Raw genomic sequence first — 15086 nt, 5'->3', positions numbered from 1 at the left:
CTCCCTCAGCGGGCACAGGTTGAACCAGTCACATTCTGAGGCCTGTGTTTTATGTTTCCATGGCAACACATTGTGCAGGCATGGCTGAAGCACGGGCAGGCCTGGAGACAAGGGGTTCCTGGAGATGCTCGGACCTGGGGGTCCCAAGACAGAAAGGCAGAGGGATTTTTTTGTGACTAGCTTTGCAGGGAGAGGAAGTTGAGCCAGGGACCATGAAGGAAAACCAGAATCGCGACTGTCTTGTCATGCGGCCGGCTGCCACCTTATTCTTCCTAGTTTTCCTCACTGTCGTGAGTCTCTTGCTCTGTAACCTGGAGGCGAGGGTGTGTGTTGGTCACTTCAGCGACCATGTCTGGCAGAAGCAGCAAGCATGTCCTGGGGGACTGGGCTAAGTGCTGACCTATTTATGATATTATCTTCCTCTCATGAACAAGGCATATGTCAACTCAACTTGTTTTTATGTCCTTAAGTGTAATGTTTTGTTAACACAGCTGTCACATATTTTTTTGTTGGCTTTATTTTTATTTTCGGTTGCAGACAGAAGTCCTATTAGCAGAGTGACCAGGTTAACAGGAAAAAGAATGAAGGGAAGAATACCTCCCAGCAGGGACCCAGGACGTGGCGGGGGGGGGGGGGGGCCTTCTGAAAGGAGAGGGAGCTGGGACTGGTACAATAGCCCAGTGGCTAAAGTCCTCACCTTGCATGTGCCGGGATCCCATATGGACACCGGTTTTTTTTTTTTTTTTAAAGATTTATTTATTTTATTACAAAGTCAGATATACAGAGAGGAGGAGAGACAGAGAGGAAGATCTTCCATCCGTTGATTCACTCCCCAAGTGAGCCGCAACAGCCGGTGTGCGCCGATCCGAAGCCAGGAACCAGGAACCTCTTCCAGGTCTCCCACGCGGGTGCAGTGTCCCAATGCATTGGGCCGTCTTCGACTGCTTTCCCGGGGCATTAAACGCGAGGACTTTAGCCACTAGGCCACGCTGCTGGGCCCTGGACACCGGTTCTAATCCCGGCTGCCCTACTTCCCATCCAGCTCCCTGCTTGTGGCCCAAGAGAGCAGCAGAGGTTGGCCCAAAGCCTTGGGATCCTGCGCCCATGTGGGAAACCCAGCCTAGCTCCGGTCGTTGCAACCACTAGGTGAATGAATCAGCTGATGGATCGATCTGTCTCTCCTCTCTGTATGTCTGTCTTTCCAATAAAAATCTTTAAAACAAACAAACCAGGATAGGAACCGGCAAGGAAGACATTCCCAGTTGGTGGTCTCTCAACCAGTTAGGAAATGGCTGGGCAATTCCCATGCCACCAGTTGAAAATATGGTTTCCTAAGCCAAGATTTTAGGGGGCTTGGACGTTTCAGACCCCCCTATTGGAATCCCACAGCTTACTTCTGTAGGGGCAAAGGGTGAAGGCATCTTCTATTTCTGCTGAAATGGGTTGTAACTTGGGTAGAAGGGCCTCTTGAGGCGTGGCATCCAAAGCAATGGTCTGGATCACCAAGTTGCTGCGACAGGCGGAAGTTTGTCGTCATACAAGGTTCCATGTTAGGAGCATCTGGAGCTTGAATACCCATCCTGTATGAAGTCTTTTCTCGGTTGATTTGAGCCACGTGGCTCCAGTCTAACTACCAGAAACCTTTTTATGCCCTTCATTGGGCTGGCAAAGCTCAGTGGGTTCTTGACTCAACTTAGAAATAAAAAGCCAGGGAATCGGATGCAGACAGTGACCAGGTGAACAGACACAGGAGTGGGAAAGCCCCTCCTGGGAGTGGCACACAGATGGGGTGCCCCTTGGGAAGAGAAAGGCAGTCCTCTTTGTTATTGAAACTTCTTCTCAAGCACATTGTAACCTTTACTTGAAAGGCAGAATTACAGGAAGGAGAGACAGAGAAATCTTCCATCTGCTGGTTCTCTCCCCAAAAAGCCACAACAACCAGAGCTGAGCTGATCCGAAGGCAGTAGCCAGGAGCTTTGAACTTCCTCGGGACCTCCACTTGGGTGCAGGGTCCCAAGGCCTTGGGCCATTCTCTATTGCTTTCCCAGGCCACAAGCAGGGAGCTAGATGGGAAGTAGAGCAGCTGGGACACAAATTTGTACCCATAGGGGATGCTGACACTCCAGGTGGGGGGATTAGCATACTAGGCTACTGCGCCAGCTCCAGGCAACATGTAACTTTAATGATATGGTGAGTGCATGAATTTTGTAAAGCGCATTTTTCCCCCTTGGGGGAAATGGCGTCTTCACTTAACCAGGCCTCGGTCTCTCACCACCTCACTGTGGGGCACTCTGTGGGAGGCAGTGCACATGGTCCTGGGCTGCTTGTGATCCACAGGGACAGCCATTCATTCCATCAGCACCTACTGAACAGCCCCGGGGTGGGGTAGCAGAGCACACAGGGCACACCCCACCTGTCCACATGGGTCTTACCAGCGAGGAGGGGAACCACAGCTCTCGTGTGTATTTTCCTTTGAAGAGATGTGATCTCAGGTGAGCACATAGGGGGCAGTCTGAGTGGGCTTTCTGGAGAAGGTGTGATAAGTTGACATCAGAAAGATGGACTGGTGTCAATAGGCAGAAAAGGGTACAGAGACAGCAGGGCAGAAGCCCCAGGACAGGGGAGGAACCAGAAGAAGTCTAAGATGAAGAGCAATGTGACCTTGGGAACCAGTGCTGGGCAGGACTGTGATGGAGCTCAAGGCCAAGGTTCAGGGGTTTGGCTCTGTGTCCTGTGAGCTGTAGGAAGCCACTGATGGATATGAAGCAAAGGGACAGTGTCACATTTGCACTTCAAAAAAAATTAATAGGAAAATAAGACCTAATGAGAGGGAGAACACAAATCTTCCATCTGCTGGTTCACGCTTCAAATGATCTCATCAGACAGAGCTGCGCCGGTCTGAAGCCAGGAGCCAGAAGCAGCCGGGACTAAAACGGGCACCCATATGGGATGCCAGCACGGCAGGAAGGGGATTAGCTTTCTCAGCTCCCCCCCCCCCCATTTACTCTTGGCAGAGCCAGAGCTCCCTGGAAAGTGGTTTAGAGGGGCCTGGGTACTAGCGGTGCTGATGGTGACCCGTGGCTGTCTGGCACTCCTCAGGAGTGAATCAGGGCGTGGTGAGAAAGCCACACTGAGGAAGACGGGGGTAACTTTCAGGCTGCTGCCTGGCTTAGGATGCCAGCAGTGGCGTCTGCAGGGGTTAGGAACAATGGAGAGGGCCCATGTGCGGGAGAAAGGAAGACGGGCCTTCTGAGCTCCAATGTTCTGGGTGAGTTGGAGACATCTGAACCTGCTCATGTGGAAAGGCCCAGTCCCTGCAGCTTGCAGCAGACGATGGGCTAGCGCTGCAGTCCTGAAAGCCTTGGCATGTTGGCAGTCACTGAAATTACAGCCCTGAGATCAAGGTGGGTACAAAGATGGAGAGAAAGGAAATGGTGGCAGCACAGGGCTGGGCCTATTGAGTTCCTGGACCTGAAAAGCTGCTGAAAAGCCAGGGCGGGATAGGCTGGCCTTGCTGGCCGAGTGAATGCACCCTGCCAGGAGGGACAGGACAGGCAGCACCGGTATGGCTCAGGGTGAGGCGAGAGCTCAGGCAACACCTGTGCTGATGCTGTGAGAGGGGTTCTCCCCCTCTTATCACATAAGGACACCAAGGGAAGGACAGAGAAGACCACAGGAGCCATCTGTGTAGGCACAGAGTCAAAGCCAGGACCCTTGCTACCCTGGAGAGAAGCATCCAAAAGGGTCAGCCACCAAGGGAGGGGGTCAGGCTAGCATCAGCTGTGAGCTGGACAGAGGCGGCGGCTGCCCACAGGCCACTGCTGCTGCAGGGCACAGCCTGGAGCTGCCCAAGCCCCAGGGACAGCAGCAGCGCGTCAGGCCCCTCATGGCTGCTGCACAAACTTGGCTACCGTCAGTCTTCTCAAAAGAAACTTCTCAGGCAACTCCCGAATCAAATCCGGGCAGTACAGAACTCCTGCACCCTCGCCTTTTCTGGGAGCCCAGGAACCTGGGGAGTGTACTTTGAAAAGCCTCTGTTCTATTTCAGGATTCTTCTAGTTTAGGTGGCTAGGGCAGTTTTTGCCCTGGAATGCCATGCCAGGTAGGTGGGAAAGGTGGCCCCATAAGCTGGAAAGGGCACTTGGCAGGGAGGAGCGCTTCCTGGTATGGAGGGACCCCGCTCTGCCCACACCTGTGGCAGCTCCCTACAGGTGATGCCAGCTGCTGTGTGACAGCAGGCTTTGGTGTGGAAGTGTGTAAGGTGACTCCGTGGGCACCCGGCTTGTGGGTCCAATCAGTGTGTGTCACTTAGCAGACCGCTGCTGCTCCGTGTGTGTACAATGTCATGCGTCCCTGTTGGCAGTGTCTGAGTGCTGGGGTGGCCTTGTTGGCACCTGGGATCGTCAGCACTGTCTACAGCAGCATTCTCGTGGCTGTGTGGTAGCATCTGCTTGTGGCTCTAATTGGGCTTTTTCCCAATGGCTATGGGGATGTTTCGGGTTTTTTTGCTCTCCCACATCCTCTTCATCTTGAGCCCACTCTTCAACTTGAATGTTTCAGGTTTTTTTTTTTTTCCCCTGTTTGTTTGGGACGCAAGTTCCCTGCAGGGTATGACCTGCAGCACTCTCCCACTCTGGGTGCTGACTTCTCACCCTTAGCACAGTGGCCCTTGTGGAGCAAAAAGGCTTAATTTTAATGACATCAATTGTTCTCATTTTTTTCTTTTGAAGATTTATATCTGAAAGCAGATTTACAGAGTGAAGGAGAGAGAGAAAGATCTTCTGTCTGCCTATTTCACTCGCCAAGTGGCTGCAAGGGCTGGAGCTGAGCCAATCTGAAGTCAGCGACCAGGAGGTTCCTCCAGGTCTCCCATGTGGTGCAGGGTCTCAAGGACTTGAGCCATTCTCCACTGCTTTCCCAGGCATAAGCAGTGAGCTGGATGGGAAATGAAGCAACTAGGACTCAAACCGGCAGCTGTCTGCATCTTGGATGCCTGCAAAGCACATGGAGCTTTAGCTTGCTGTACTGGCCCCCACCCCAAATTCATTTTCCCCCTTGGATTATTATGCTAGTATCCCATGTAGGCGCTGGTTCTAGTCTGACTGCTCTGCTTCCAATCTAGCTCCCTGCAAGTGCACCTAGGAAAGCTCTGTAAGATGGCCCAAGTGCTTGGGTCCTTGGCACCCTAAGGGAGACCTGGATGGAGTTCCAGGCCTCTGGCTTCACCCTGGCCTTTGTGGACATTTGGAAAGTGAACCACCAAATGGAAGAGTCATGTCTCAACAACTCTGCCTTTCAAATTTTTAAAAAATTTTTAATTTCATTGGAAAGGTAGAGAGGTAAGAGGGATCTGGGCCTCTAGTTTAGCCAGGAAGTACATTATGGGATGTGGGCAACCCAAGTGGTGGCTTCACTACTGTGCAGCGATGGCCACTCCCAGAATTTTTAACATTCAGTTACAGGCTAAGCACGTCTGGTCCTACTTACTTAAGGCTTCAGTGGAAAACCATGGCCTGGTTTCTTGTTCCACACCTGTCCTTAAGTTGGCAGTCTCTGGCTTCCCATCCAGTGCCCGAGCCCGCAGGGCCTGTGTCATGCTGAGGACAGTCACGGGCTCAGCACCCTGAAGAGCAGGCCCCAGCTGCTGCAGGTCCTCCTGCCCTTCGTCTAAAGACATGAGATGCCTTAATGCCAAGTGGGCCTGCATGCCCTGGGTCCTCCCTCTGTACCCGCTGCAGGAGCAGCTGCGCCATGCGTAGCCACTTCCCCTGAGGACTGCTGGGGAGCCCTCCCCTCGTCCAGGCACAGCATGAGAAAACCTAGATCGTTCCTGGGTTCCTCTGCAAGAGGTCACCATGCTGTGGCTGCGTCACCACGGGCCAGGCCCTGGACCAAGCACCTGACCCTCTCTTAGGTCTCCGACCTAAAGGTCCTCTTAGGACTACTGTCTCTCCCATTTTGCAATTTGCAAAATGGCACAGGGAAGCTGGGAGTTGCTTGAGGTCACATGGCCTGTCAGGCTTAGAATCTTAAGTCCGTGGCCATGACCCCTGTCCTCAGGACAAAATCTGAAGTAGCACTCCGCCTGCCAGGTGACCACCGGGAAGAAGGGACTCCAATCAGTTCTGTCTGCCAGCTGACCACAGAAACAGGCCACTCTGGAGGTGACAGGCCCCAACCCTGTGGGACACACAGCAACCTTGGGATTAGAGGGAGTCCCTTTGGAGAGCAACACAGCCTCCTCTCAGGTCCTATGCAGCCACCATGGGCTCGGCAGTGAGCCATCCTGGCATGCGGAGCACACTGGGCTGTGGGTGGAGTGACAAGCCAGGACCTGCCTTGCACTATGTCATCTTAGTTACGTTACTTCCCGCGTTTGAGCTCAGCATCCTCTCAGCAAAAAAACGACTGGCCAAGATGAGCCCCAGGGCAGCTTCTTCTGAGAATTTCTCAATTATTCCAGCATGTACAACCCCACGTTCAGAATTCCAGCTCCAACCCAAGGATGGGATACGGAGAGTGGTGGTAGTCCTGCTGGCTTATCTAGTTGGGCTAAGTGGTTATAGTGTAAGGTCTGCTGTTGGCATTGACTGGGGCAGGGGTGTGTCTGCGCCGACAGGCCTGGAGCCCATGTAGGTTACTCACTTGTCAGCTGCACTTCGGAGACTCGGGGACAGGGCCGTGCATGCAGCCAGCACCTTCTGCAGAGCCACGACGAGCTGAGCGAGTAACTGGGCCACGTGGGGTAGAGGGTAAATCTGTTGGCAGCCCCAGGCCCTTGTGACCCAAGTGCGGTTATCTGGGGACACTGGTCTCATCTGAATGGGCTTCATGGAGGAGGCATCCAAGCCACAACTGAAGCAGCAGGCAGAGAGGAGGGAGGTCTGACCAGTAGGATGGCCAGAGGCCCAGGAGGCACAGGCAGCTGCTCTGTGGGGGCCTGGGCTGCGGCCGTGTGGTCCCCCTCGTGGAAGAGGCTCTCTCCCGCCCTTGCATCCAAGGAATCCCATGAAAACTGAAGACCCTGGGTTGCCTCTGTGCAGCTCTGGATGGCTGGAATCCGGGTGGGCTCCCTGTTGGCCCTAGCCGCTCCCGGGCTCATGCAGGTGCCACAGCTTTGGGGTGGCTTATTCTGTGTGGGGCAGGAATGATCCCTTACACAGGCATGGAGAGCTGAAGCGAAGCCTCCGTCAGCAGGCTGCACGGTCTCCTGTCTCCCAGGGACGGGCAGGAGCCTGGGTGTTTGGCCAACCCTTTAGCTGTCCTTCCCTGCTTGCCTGTCAGGGTCAGTGTGGAAGGCAGGGCTGCTCTGATACTCTCGGGAGCCTGCCCTCTGGCAGGTCCGGGGGCACTGAGCAGATGCTGCAGGTCCTCCCACTTCCCTGGCAAGCTTCTACACACCTGCTGTCCGTTCTGTATGCGCCCTCCATACTGTGCCTAAGACAACCGAGACTTGACCGAAAGCAAGCCAGCGAGCCGACTCCTAGGCCTAGACCGTTGGCCAGCTCCTGAGGCCAGGGCACAGATGTCTTCCCTAGGCACAGGGGCTGAGTCCCAGCTGAGTGGGGAGCTTAGACACGAGACCACAGCAGGAAGGCCAGCATCCTGGTGGATGAAGACAGAGTCCTTAGGGCCCTGCTTGCCCTTGGAAGTTGAACCCAGGCTGGCCACAGGGGGTGCAGCTGGTCTCCCTCAGAACACACATGGAGCTCCTTCCCAGGGGCGCACTAGTGGCAGCTCCCGTGTGGAAGGGCAGTGCCAGCCCTGCTGCTCCCCAGGATTTCCCTTCTGTTCAACGCTGTTCTCAAACCCCCTTACGGGAGAGCTGCAGGGAGCCCCCCCCCCCCCCCCGGGGCCCGCTGCACCACTTCTAGGCTCTGCCACCAGGATGCCCATCTGGCCAGGGTAGAGCGACCCTGTCCCTGCCCACCAAGCCCCAGTGCACAGGGTGGCCCAGCAGCTGGGGTGGGATCCTGGGCAGGGATGAGGTGGGTATAAGCTCTGGGGATAGGGAAGGCCATGAGATAGACAACTGTAGGCCCTGCCCCGCGGTGAGAACCACAAGGCACTACTCCAAGCCTCCTCCTGGGCCTGCTCCCCCAACTTGGGGAAGCTGCAAAGCAAGAACCCTGATGGCCTCTCCTGTCCTCGACTCCGTGGCCTGCTAGTCGAGGTTCTGTCCCCACTAATTATAGGAAGCCACGTTCTGAGGGCAGCTGCTGCCAGAAATCACCATCTAAGGTTTCTAAAGCTCTGTCCAGGCTGCCAGCGTGTCACAGGTGACGTAGCATCTGCCTTGTAGCCACCTGCTGTGTCGCTGTCACTTCTCCGCTTCGTGAACACTGTCCCGCAGGGATGATAAAGCCATGTCCACTGCCCACCCAGGGCTCCCTTACTTCCGCTGTGGGGGCGGAGCAGCTAACGAGACTGCTGTGCTGTTGTGGGAGACAGCCAAGAGCCGGATCTGGGGAAGACCACGCAGGAACAGGTGGGCTATTTCTGGAGCCTACAGGGAGAACACAAACAGGGCTCCATCCCCCAGGGGGCAGTGGCACACTGTGTAACCTCTCCTTGTCCACAGCCACTCCTACGGGAGAATGTGGCCTGGGCAGGTCAGCTGGGCCAATGCAGATGCTACCTGCCTGGAGCATTCCTGCTGGCTGGGAGCACCCCATGCCCTGTGTGGGTCCTTAGCTATCCCAGCTGGGATGGGTAAGAAAGACTAGCCAGGTGCTGCAGAGCCAGGGAGGCTGTGCCCTGCCTGGATGGGAGACCCTAAGCCTCACTGGGAGAGGGAAAGCCTTCCTCACCTGTGAATTCCAGAGGTGCTCACAGCTGTGGCCTCCAGGCCCCCATGGGCAGGCTTCCCTGGTGGGGTCCCCACCCATGATGCTGAGGGGGCCGTGGGCAAGTGGACTGCAATTCAGGCTGTGCCACAGGAAGAAGAGGAAGAGGAAGATGCTGGGGATGGGAGGACCTGGAAATGCTTCCCTCACCCCAGTGCATCCTAGCCACAGCAGCAGGCTCGAAACAGGAGCTGCCACAGCTTCAGAGCGCACCAAGCTCACAATCCAGCCAGCTAGGACCCTGGGGTAGGGGGAGGAATGGGTTAAGGCACTCCCAGAGAGATGCAGGCAAGGGCCTGCGGGCCAGTACATCCATTTACTGCCCTCTCTCTCACGGAGCACTCAGCCTTGAGCTGGCTCAAGTTTCCAACTTGCTCTGAGGGGACACAGCACAGGCGCTGGTTGGCCTGGCCAGGCTCTCAGCCTACCTGCTCTAACAAAGTAGACAAAGCCAGGACTCCTGGTGTTTAGTGAGGGCTCCAAGCTTCTCTGGAAGGGATCCTGATGGCCATTTTTTCATCTGTGGTACCAGCCTGGCTCCATCTATAGCAAGGCTGCCAGGCCCCCACAGGGTGGCGGCCATGAGTATGCTAGTGTCTGCCTTACCCCCCACCCAAGGTCAGGTGAGGCCAGAGCCGTTGTCCCTGACACACCCACCAGCAGGAGCATGAACAAAAGGTGGCAGGCACTGTGCTTCCTGGCTTGTACCTACACAGGGCCTGGGATTTACGCCACGCCAGTCTCACCTCTCTCCCCCTACCCGCAGTGTACGTGGTGGAAGACCAAAGAAGAGACGACCTGGGCCCGTCCACCTGCCTCACAGCCTGCTGGACTGCTCTCTGTTGCTGCTGCCTCTGGGACATGCTCACCTGATTGGCCTGGCCTCCTGTCACGCCAGCTCTGCTGTCACCTCCGATCGGTGCATCTGCCCATCTCTGACTGCTCTGATAAGTGACTAGTTCTGCAGACACCTACCTTCAACACTAGGGGATTCTAGATTAGCAAGGGTTGCTGCTGTTTAATTCAGTGACTTGATCTTTTTAATGTTCAATCCATTTCTTACTGATGCCTAACAAATGTGCTAAATGATGTTCCTTTGTTTTGTTTTTGGCCAAAGGCTTAATTATGAAATAAATATTTATAATTTTTAAACTATACATTTAAGGTAACTACAAGATTAAAACATACCACTGAATGATTTCTCTGATAACACCCTGTATGTTTCAATAAATTTGTCCAAACTTCAGTTGTCTAAGTTATTCCAGAAAATCCCAGCCACCCAGGTCTGTGTGTTTCCAACTCCTTGCTCCCCAGGCTGTGCAGCGTGGCTCACCTGACCAAGGCCACATGCCAGGGCTGCAGTGCCCTCTGACTCTGGCCACTGTGGGAGTACTGTGGCTGCCATTGGGAAGCAGGTCAAGTCTCAGGCCACCCCCAAGATGGACTCAGCGCAGGGCACTCGCCAGTCAGCTCGTACCTGCTTTGACCTACAAGTCAAGAAAGGCACCTGTAGTACCTGGGCACGCTAAGGATTCCTTTATCCTCACCTGTCCGCCACACCGCCTTTCTCCACTCTGGCCACAGGGTGGCGCCAGGCTGCCACAGCAGTGAGTCAACTTGCCTTCCTCAGCTGGCTGGTGACAGCTCTGCCTTCTTCCAAAGCAGTGACAGCTGACACACATTCTCCTGGAGACTGAAAAAAGGTCCTTTTTGTAGCATCTGCTATTTTGGGGTGAAGGTGCACCCCCCAGCTGTGCGAACAGCACAGGAACGTGCCACTGCACATATCCCCTCCCAGGCGCACAAAGGTCAGGCGGCACACAGCAGAGGGGCTGAGTTTTGAGTTTTTATTATCTTTGTTTTTGATGTAATTTGAAAACTTACACAATTTAATTTTCAGTAATGGCTGTGTTTTGCAACTGACTTGAAGCAAATTCTTAAAAATCCCAAACTGGCTTTCCTGTACAAGCCAGTCCCCGCACGCCATGGCCGAGTGTCAGCCCCAAGATATACTTCCTGTCCCCCAGGACAGCCATGGAGGTGCTGCTTATTCTGGGGGGCGTTGTTACCGGCTGATGGGGGAGGTGGGACCAGAATTTCCAGGCAGGGAGTTGGGGGGGTCAAAGGGACAGTGAGGAAAGAGGGCAGGATGGGACCCAACACCCCAAGAAGAAAGGGGCTTCACCGTGCAGGCAGAAGCTGCCAGCTGAGCCCCCCACAGCCTCCGCTGTCTCCAGCCTCACCTCCAAACATGTGGCCTGAGTGAAGGCAGTGACCAGTGTCCCTAGGGGTGGGCTCAGCTAGCCGTCCTGGCCCCTCCATTCTCCCTAGGAATTCAGGGGAGAGAAAGGGCCTGGAAACGAGTGGCAGAGCCAGGATTTAAAACAACAGCACAGGGTGGGACCCTGAAACGGGTGCAGGGGTTTGTAGAACAGTGGGGTTGCTGGGCCATGCAGACAGAATGTCCAACAGGGCACCTGGCCAGAAGTGGGAGTCGAGAGGCTCCTACTGCGCCCTTCGAGCCATCAGCATCTCCCGGATGTTGTCCTCTGCTTCCTTCACGCTTCGTTCCAGGTAGGACTTTTTCTGCTACAATGAGAAACAAGGGTCAGGACCAGGTGATCGGGCCAGCCAGGCACATACAGCTTTGATGCCCAGGAGTGCGACTTCTGCATGATGAGTGACTTCCAGGAGCACGCTCCATGCTGGGAGTCCTGGGTAGGAACAGGGAGCCTAGAACAGGAAGGACATGAGCTCTGTGGAAGATTGGGGGGGCCCTCTTCCCCCACAAGGAAGCTGACTCTCAAACCAGGCGTCTTAGGACATGAAGTACACCAGACAAAGGCCAGGACATTCCAGGACCAAGCTCCTGTCCCATAACGCACCGTCTCCTCTCAGGGTTTTCCATGGCCTGGGCCAGGCGCCCGCAGCTCAGCCCGTGCAGGCTGCTGCCCAGCACGGAGGCTCCAGCACCGCATCCCGCATCTGCCCTGAGGCGGGTGAGTCAGGAGGAAACCTGCTTTTCTCATGAAACTGCTCCCTGCCAGGAATCCAGGACAGTGACACATGGAGTACAACAGACCTTCTGGAAGTGTTCCTTTTACCCCATCTGGGCCCTAAATTAAAAAGCCCAACTTGGACAAAGCACTCTGTTTTCAGGAGCCACATCTGGCCCAGGATTCAGATGAGTCAAAGGAAATGCTGTGTGCCCACCAGCTGCCCTGCAGTCACCCCAGGAGGACCTGGGGCCTCAGCAGCGGCTGTATTCCCACTCAGCAGACATGCGGTGACGGCTCCCTTGGAAAGGAAATGACTGCAGAACATTCAAAAATAAACTACTTAAGAATACTCTAAATTACTCCCTCTCAGGGCACACACACTCTGCAGCTAGCAACAGGTGTCTCCTGTGTATGTCACACCTACCCCCTTCTCCCCAAGTGGCCCTAGGACTCAAGGGTGCCAGGGACCAGTTAGCACAGGGGCCAGGTGAGCAATGCATTCCTGTGCTTCAAGCAGCACCACAGCCTACTCTACCAGCCTTGCCTAGGACCTGATTCCACCCACCACGACGGCAAGTTCAAGCCACCTTCTACTTCTCCAAAGACTTATTAAATAATGTATTTCAAAGCTGCTTCTTGGGGCCAGCACTGTGGCCGGAGGGTTGAACTGCCACTTGTAATGCTGCTATTTCATGTTGGAGCACCAGTTTGAGTCCTAGCAGCTCTGCATGCAACCCAGCTCCCTGGTATAGCACCGGGGGGGCAGAGGCAGATGGCCGAAGTGCTTGGGCTCCGGTGACCTGAATGGGGTTCCAGGCTCCTGGCTTCAGCTGACACAGACCCTGGACACTGCTATTTGGGGAGTGTACCTGTAACATGGAAATTTTTATTTTCTCTCTACCACCAAACCGCCCTCCTCCCTATCACTCTGCCTTTGAAATAAATTTAACATTTTTTTAAAACTAACTTAAAAGGTAGAGTGACAGAGGTAGATAAAAAGAGATCGTCCATCAAGTGTTTGTTTCACTAGGCAAATGGCTGTGATGACCGGGGCTGGGCCAGGCCAAGGCCAGGAGCTTCCTCAGGGTCTCCCAGGTGGGTGCAGGGGCCCAAGCACTTGGGCTGTCTACTACTTTCCCAGGCACATTAGCAAGGAGTGGGATCGGAAGTAGGGCAGCCAAAACTTGAACTGGCATCAACATGGAAAGCCAACACTGCAGACCATGGCTCAACCCACTGCACCACTGCAGCAGCCCCAACGATTGTTTCAAGAAGCTTTTTTTCTATAGGAGCCAATTATGTCATACACAGATCTTCATTCCTGTGTGAACCTCTGACTCCTGTCTGACCTCTCCAATTCAAATACCCCTATGATGGAAAAAGCCCTGCCTTCCTCATCTCCAATTTGTCCAACTCGCACACAATCCTTATGACACACAGGAACTCCATAAAAGTTCAGTGACCATGACAACAATGTAATGGCCACAAATGCAGATTGTTGCTAGGGAATTTTGTTTAATTACACTTCTTGGGCTGGTACAGTCCTATCGCTATGCTATCAAAGTGGGAACATGGGCTTTCTTTGATAAACGATCCCTAGACCTGACTGGTGGCAAGCTGGAAAGAGGCAAATACGAGTAACTCCTGACACACCACTGAGGAATGCACACATGTGGGGCTGATAGCGCCACACTGCACCTGGAGTTTTGGGGCCCCAGCCCCACAGGAGCTAAGGTCAGGGCCAGTGGAGTAAGCAAGGTTCTCCCATGGCAACAGCCAGTGCTCAGGACCCAGGCCTGCTAGCCCCGCCTCAGCTAACTTGCTGCCATGTTAGAGACTGGCACACCCGGTCATCAGCAAGGACATGCTGTCCCACTGTACAGGCTGCGGGCAAAATTCAGTTTGTAACCTCAGCTTTAAAAGGTAGCTATGGGGCCAGTACTATGGTTTAACAGTAACATGAACATCCTGTATAGACACAGGGTTCATGTCCTAGCTGATCCATTTTTTGATTCAACTCCCTGCTGATGACCTGGGAAAAGCAGGAGAAGACAGTCCAAGGGCTGAGATCCCTGTGTCCATGTGGGAAACATCAAAGAAACTACTGGCTGCTGGCCCCAGCCTGGCCCTGCCCCACTTGCAGCAGCCATCTGAGAGAACCAGTGGACAGGAGACCTCTCTCCATCTGTTTCTTGTGGACACTTTCAAGTAAATATATATATTTTAAAGTTAGCATTCTATAACACCTTTTTCTTGTCTTGACTTTCATTTATATCCTATTTTAAAATTATTCCAAATAATACCTATCTTAAATCTTTCAACAATTTAATACATGGATATGTCTAAAAAAACTAATTCTAACAGATGGGGATTCCTAGCATGGTGGGACCCCTTTTTAAACTTTTCTTCCATAGCTCCTATTTCATCCCAAGCACATCTGAGCCCTCACAACCCCTGACCGAGGCACCTGCTGTGGACTAAACTGTATCTGACAAGGAGACAGACAGATGTTCTGATCCCTGCTCCCCATCAGTGACCTGATGAGGAAACAGTGTCTTCACAGATGTGGCCAAGGTAGAATGGGACTAGACTGGACTAGAATGGGCCCAAATCCAGTGATCCTGGTTCTTACAAGAAAACACAGGGAGAGAGGGAATGAGAGAGGGAGAGGAGGAGAGAGGGACAGGGGGAGAGAGGGAGGATGAGCGAGCCAAGAGAGAGGCATCACATGTTGGTGGAGGCAGAAATCAGACTGTCCATCTACAAGACAGAAATGACGGGCTGCCAGCAGCCACCAGAAGCCAGAGAGGCAAGGAAGAACTCAGGGAGAACAGCCTGGAGCCCTGGATTTTGCACTTACAGCCTCCGTAACTATGAAACAATACATTTCAGTTGTCTGAAGCTGCCAGTAAGTGGCCAGGAAATCAACACATCACCTGAAATGAGGGGTGTCCACAGAGACAGTCTATTCCAGGGCTCATCCAGTCTCCAATGACCCCCCCTCCAAGGTTCTGACCCAATGAGCTGTAGGGACCTGGGGGGATGTCCTTGAAAGCTTACGTAGTCTCCAACCTGACTGAGGTAGAATTAACCTACATACAAAAGAGACGGTGTCCAAGGGCAAAGGAAATTAGGGAACAAACTAAGTCAGAATTATTTTGCCTTCAATCTTCACACCTAGTCCTAACATTATTGGTCAAGCCGGAAATTCTGTGAATCCAGCCTTCCCCATTTTTGTAGA

General features: G+C 53.8%; 1 protein-coding gene and 1 long non-coding RNA gene across 2 annotated transcripts in view; one reads left to right on the top strand and one right to left on the bottom strand.

Annotated features, from left to right (window-relative positions):
* Positions 1-10092, top strand: part of LOC131482604 (uncharacterized) — a 62470-nt gene extending 52378 nt beyond the window's left edge. The window contains exon 2 of the long non-coding RNA XR_009247151.1: positions 9613-10092. This is a non-coding gene — a long non-coding RNA (uncharacterized LOC131482604). The remainder of the gene's footprint in view (positions 1-9612) is intronic.
* A 587-nt stretch (positions 10093-10679) lies between these two features.
* PFDN1 (prefoldin subunit 1) overlaps positions 10680-15086 on the bottom strand; it is a 64809-nt gene continuing 60402 nt past the window's right edge. The window contains exon 4 of the mRNA XM_004586475.2: positions 10680-11435. Coding sequence (XP_004586532.1) covers positions 11352-11435 — 84 coding nt within the window. The 3' untranslated portion in view covers positions 10680-11351. The remainder of the gene's footprint in view (positions 11436-15086) is intronic.

The sequence above is a fragment of the Ochotona princeps genome, chromosome 19 (assembly GCF_030435755.1).
Source record: "Ochotona princeps isolate mOchPri1 chromosome 19, mOchPri1.hap1, whole genome shotgun sequence".
Classification (NCBI taxonomy): Eukaryota; Metazoa; Chordata; class Mammalia; order Lagomorpha; family Ochotonidae; genus Ochotona; species Ochotona princeps.
This window is presented reverse-complemented; position numbering and strand designations above follow the sequence as displayed.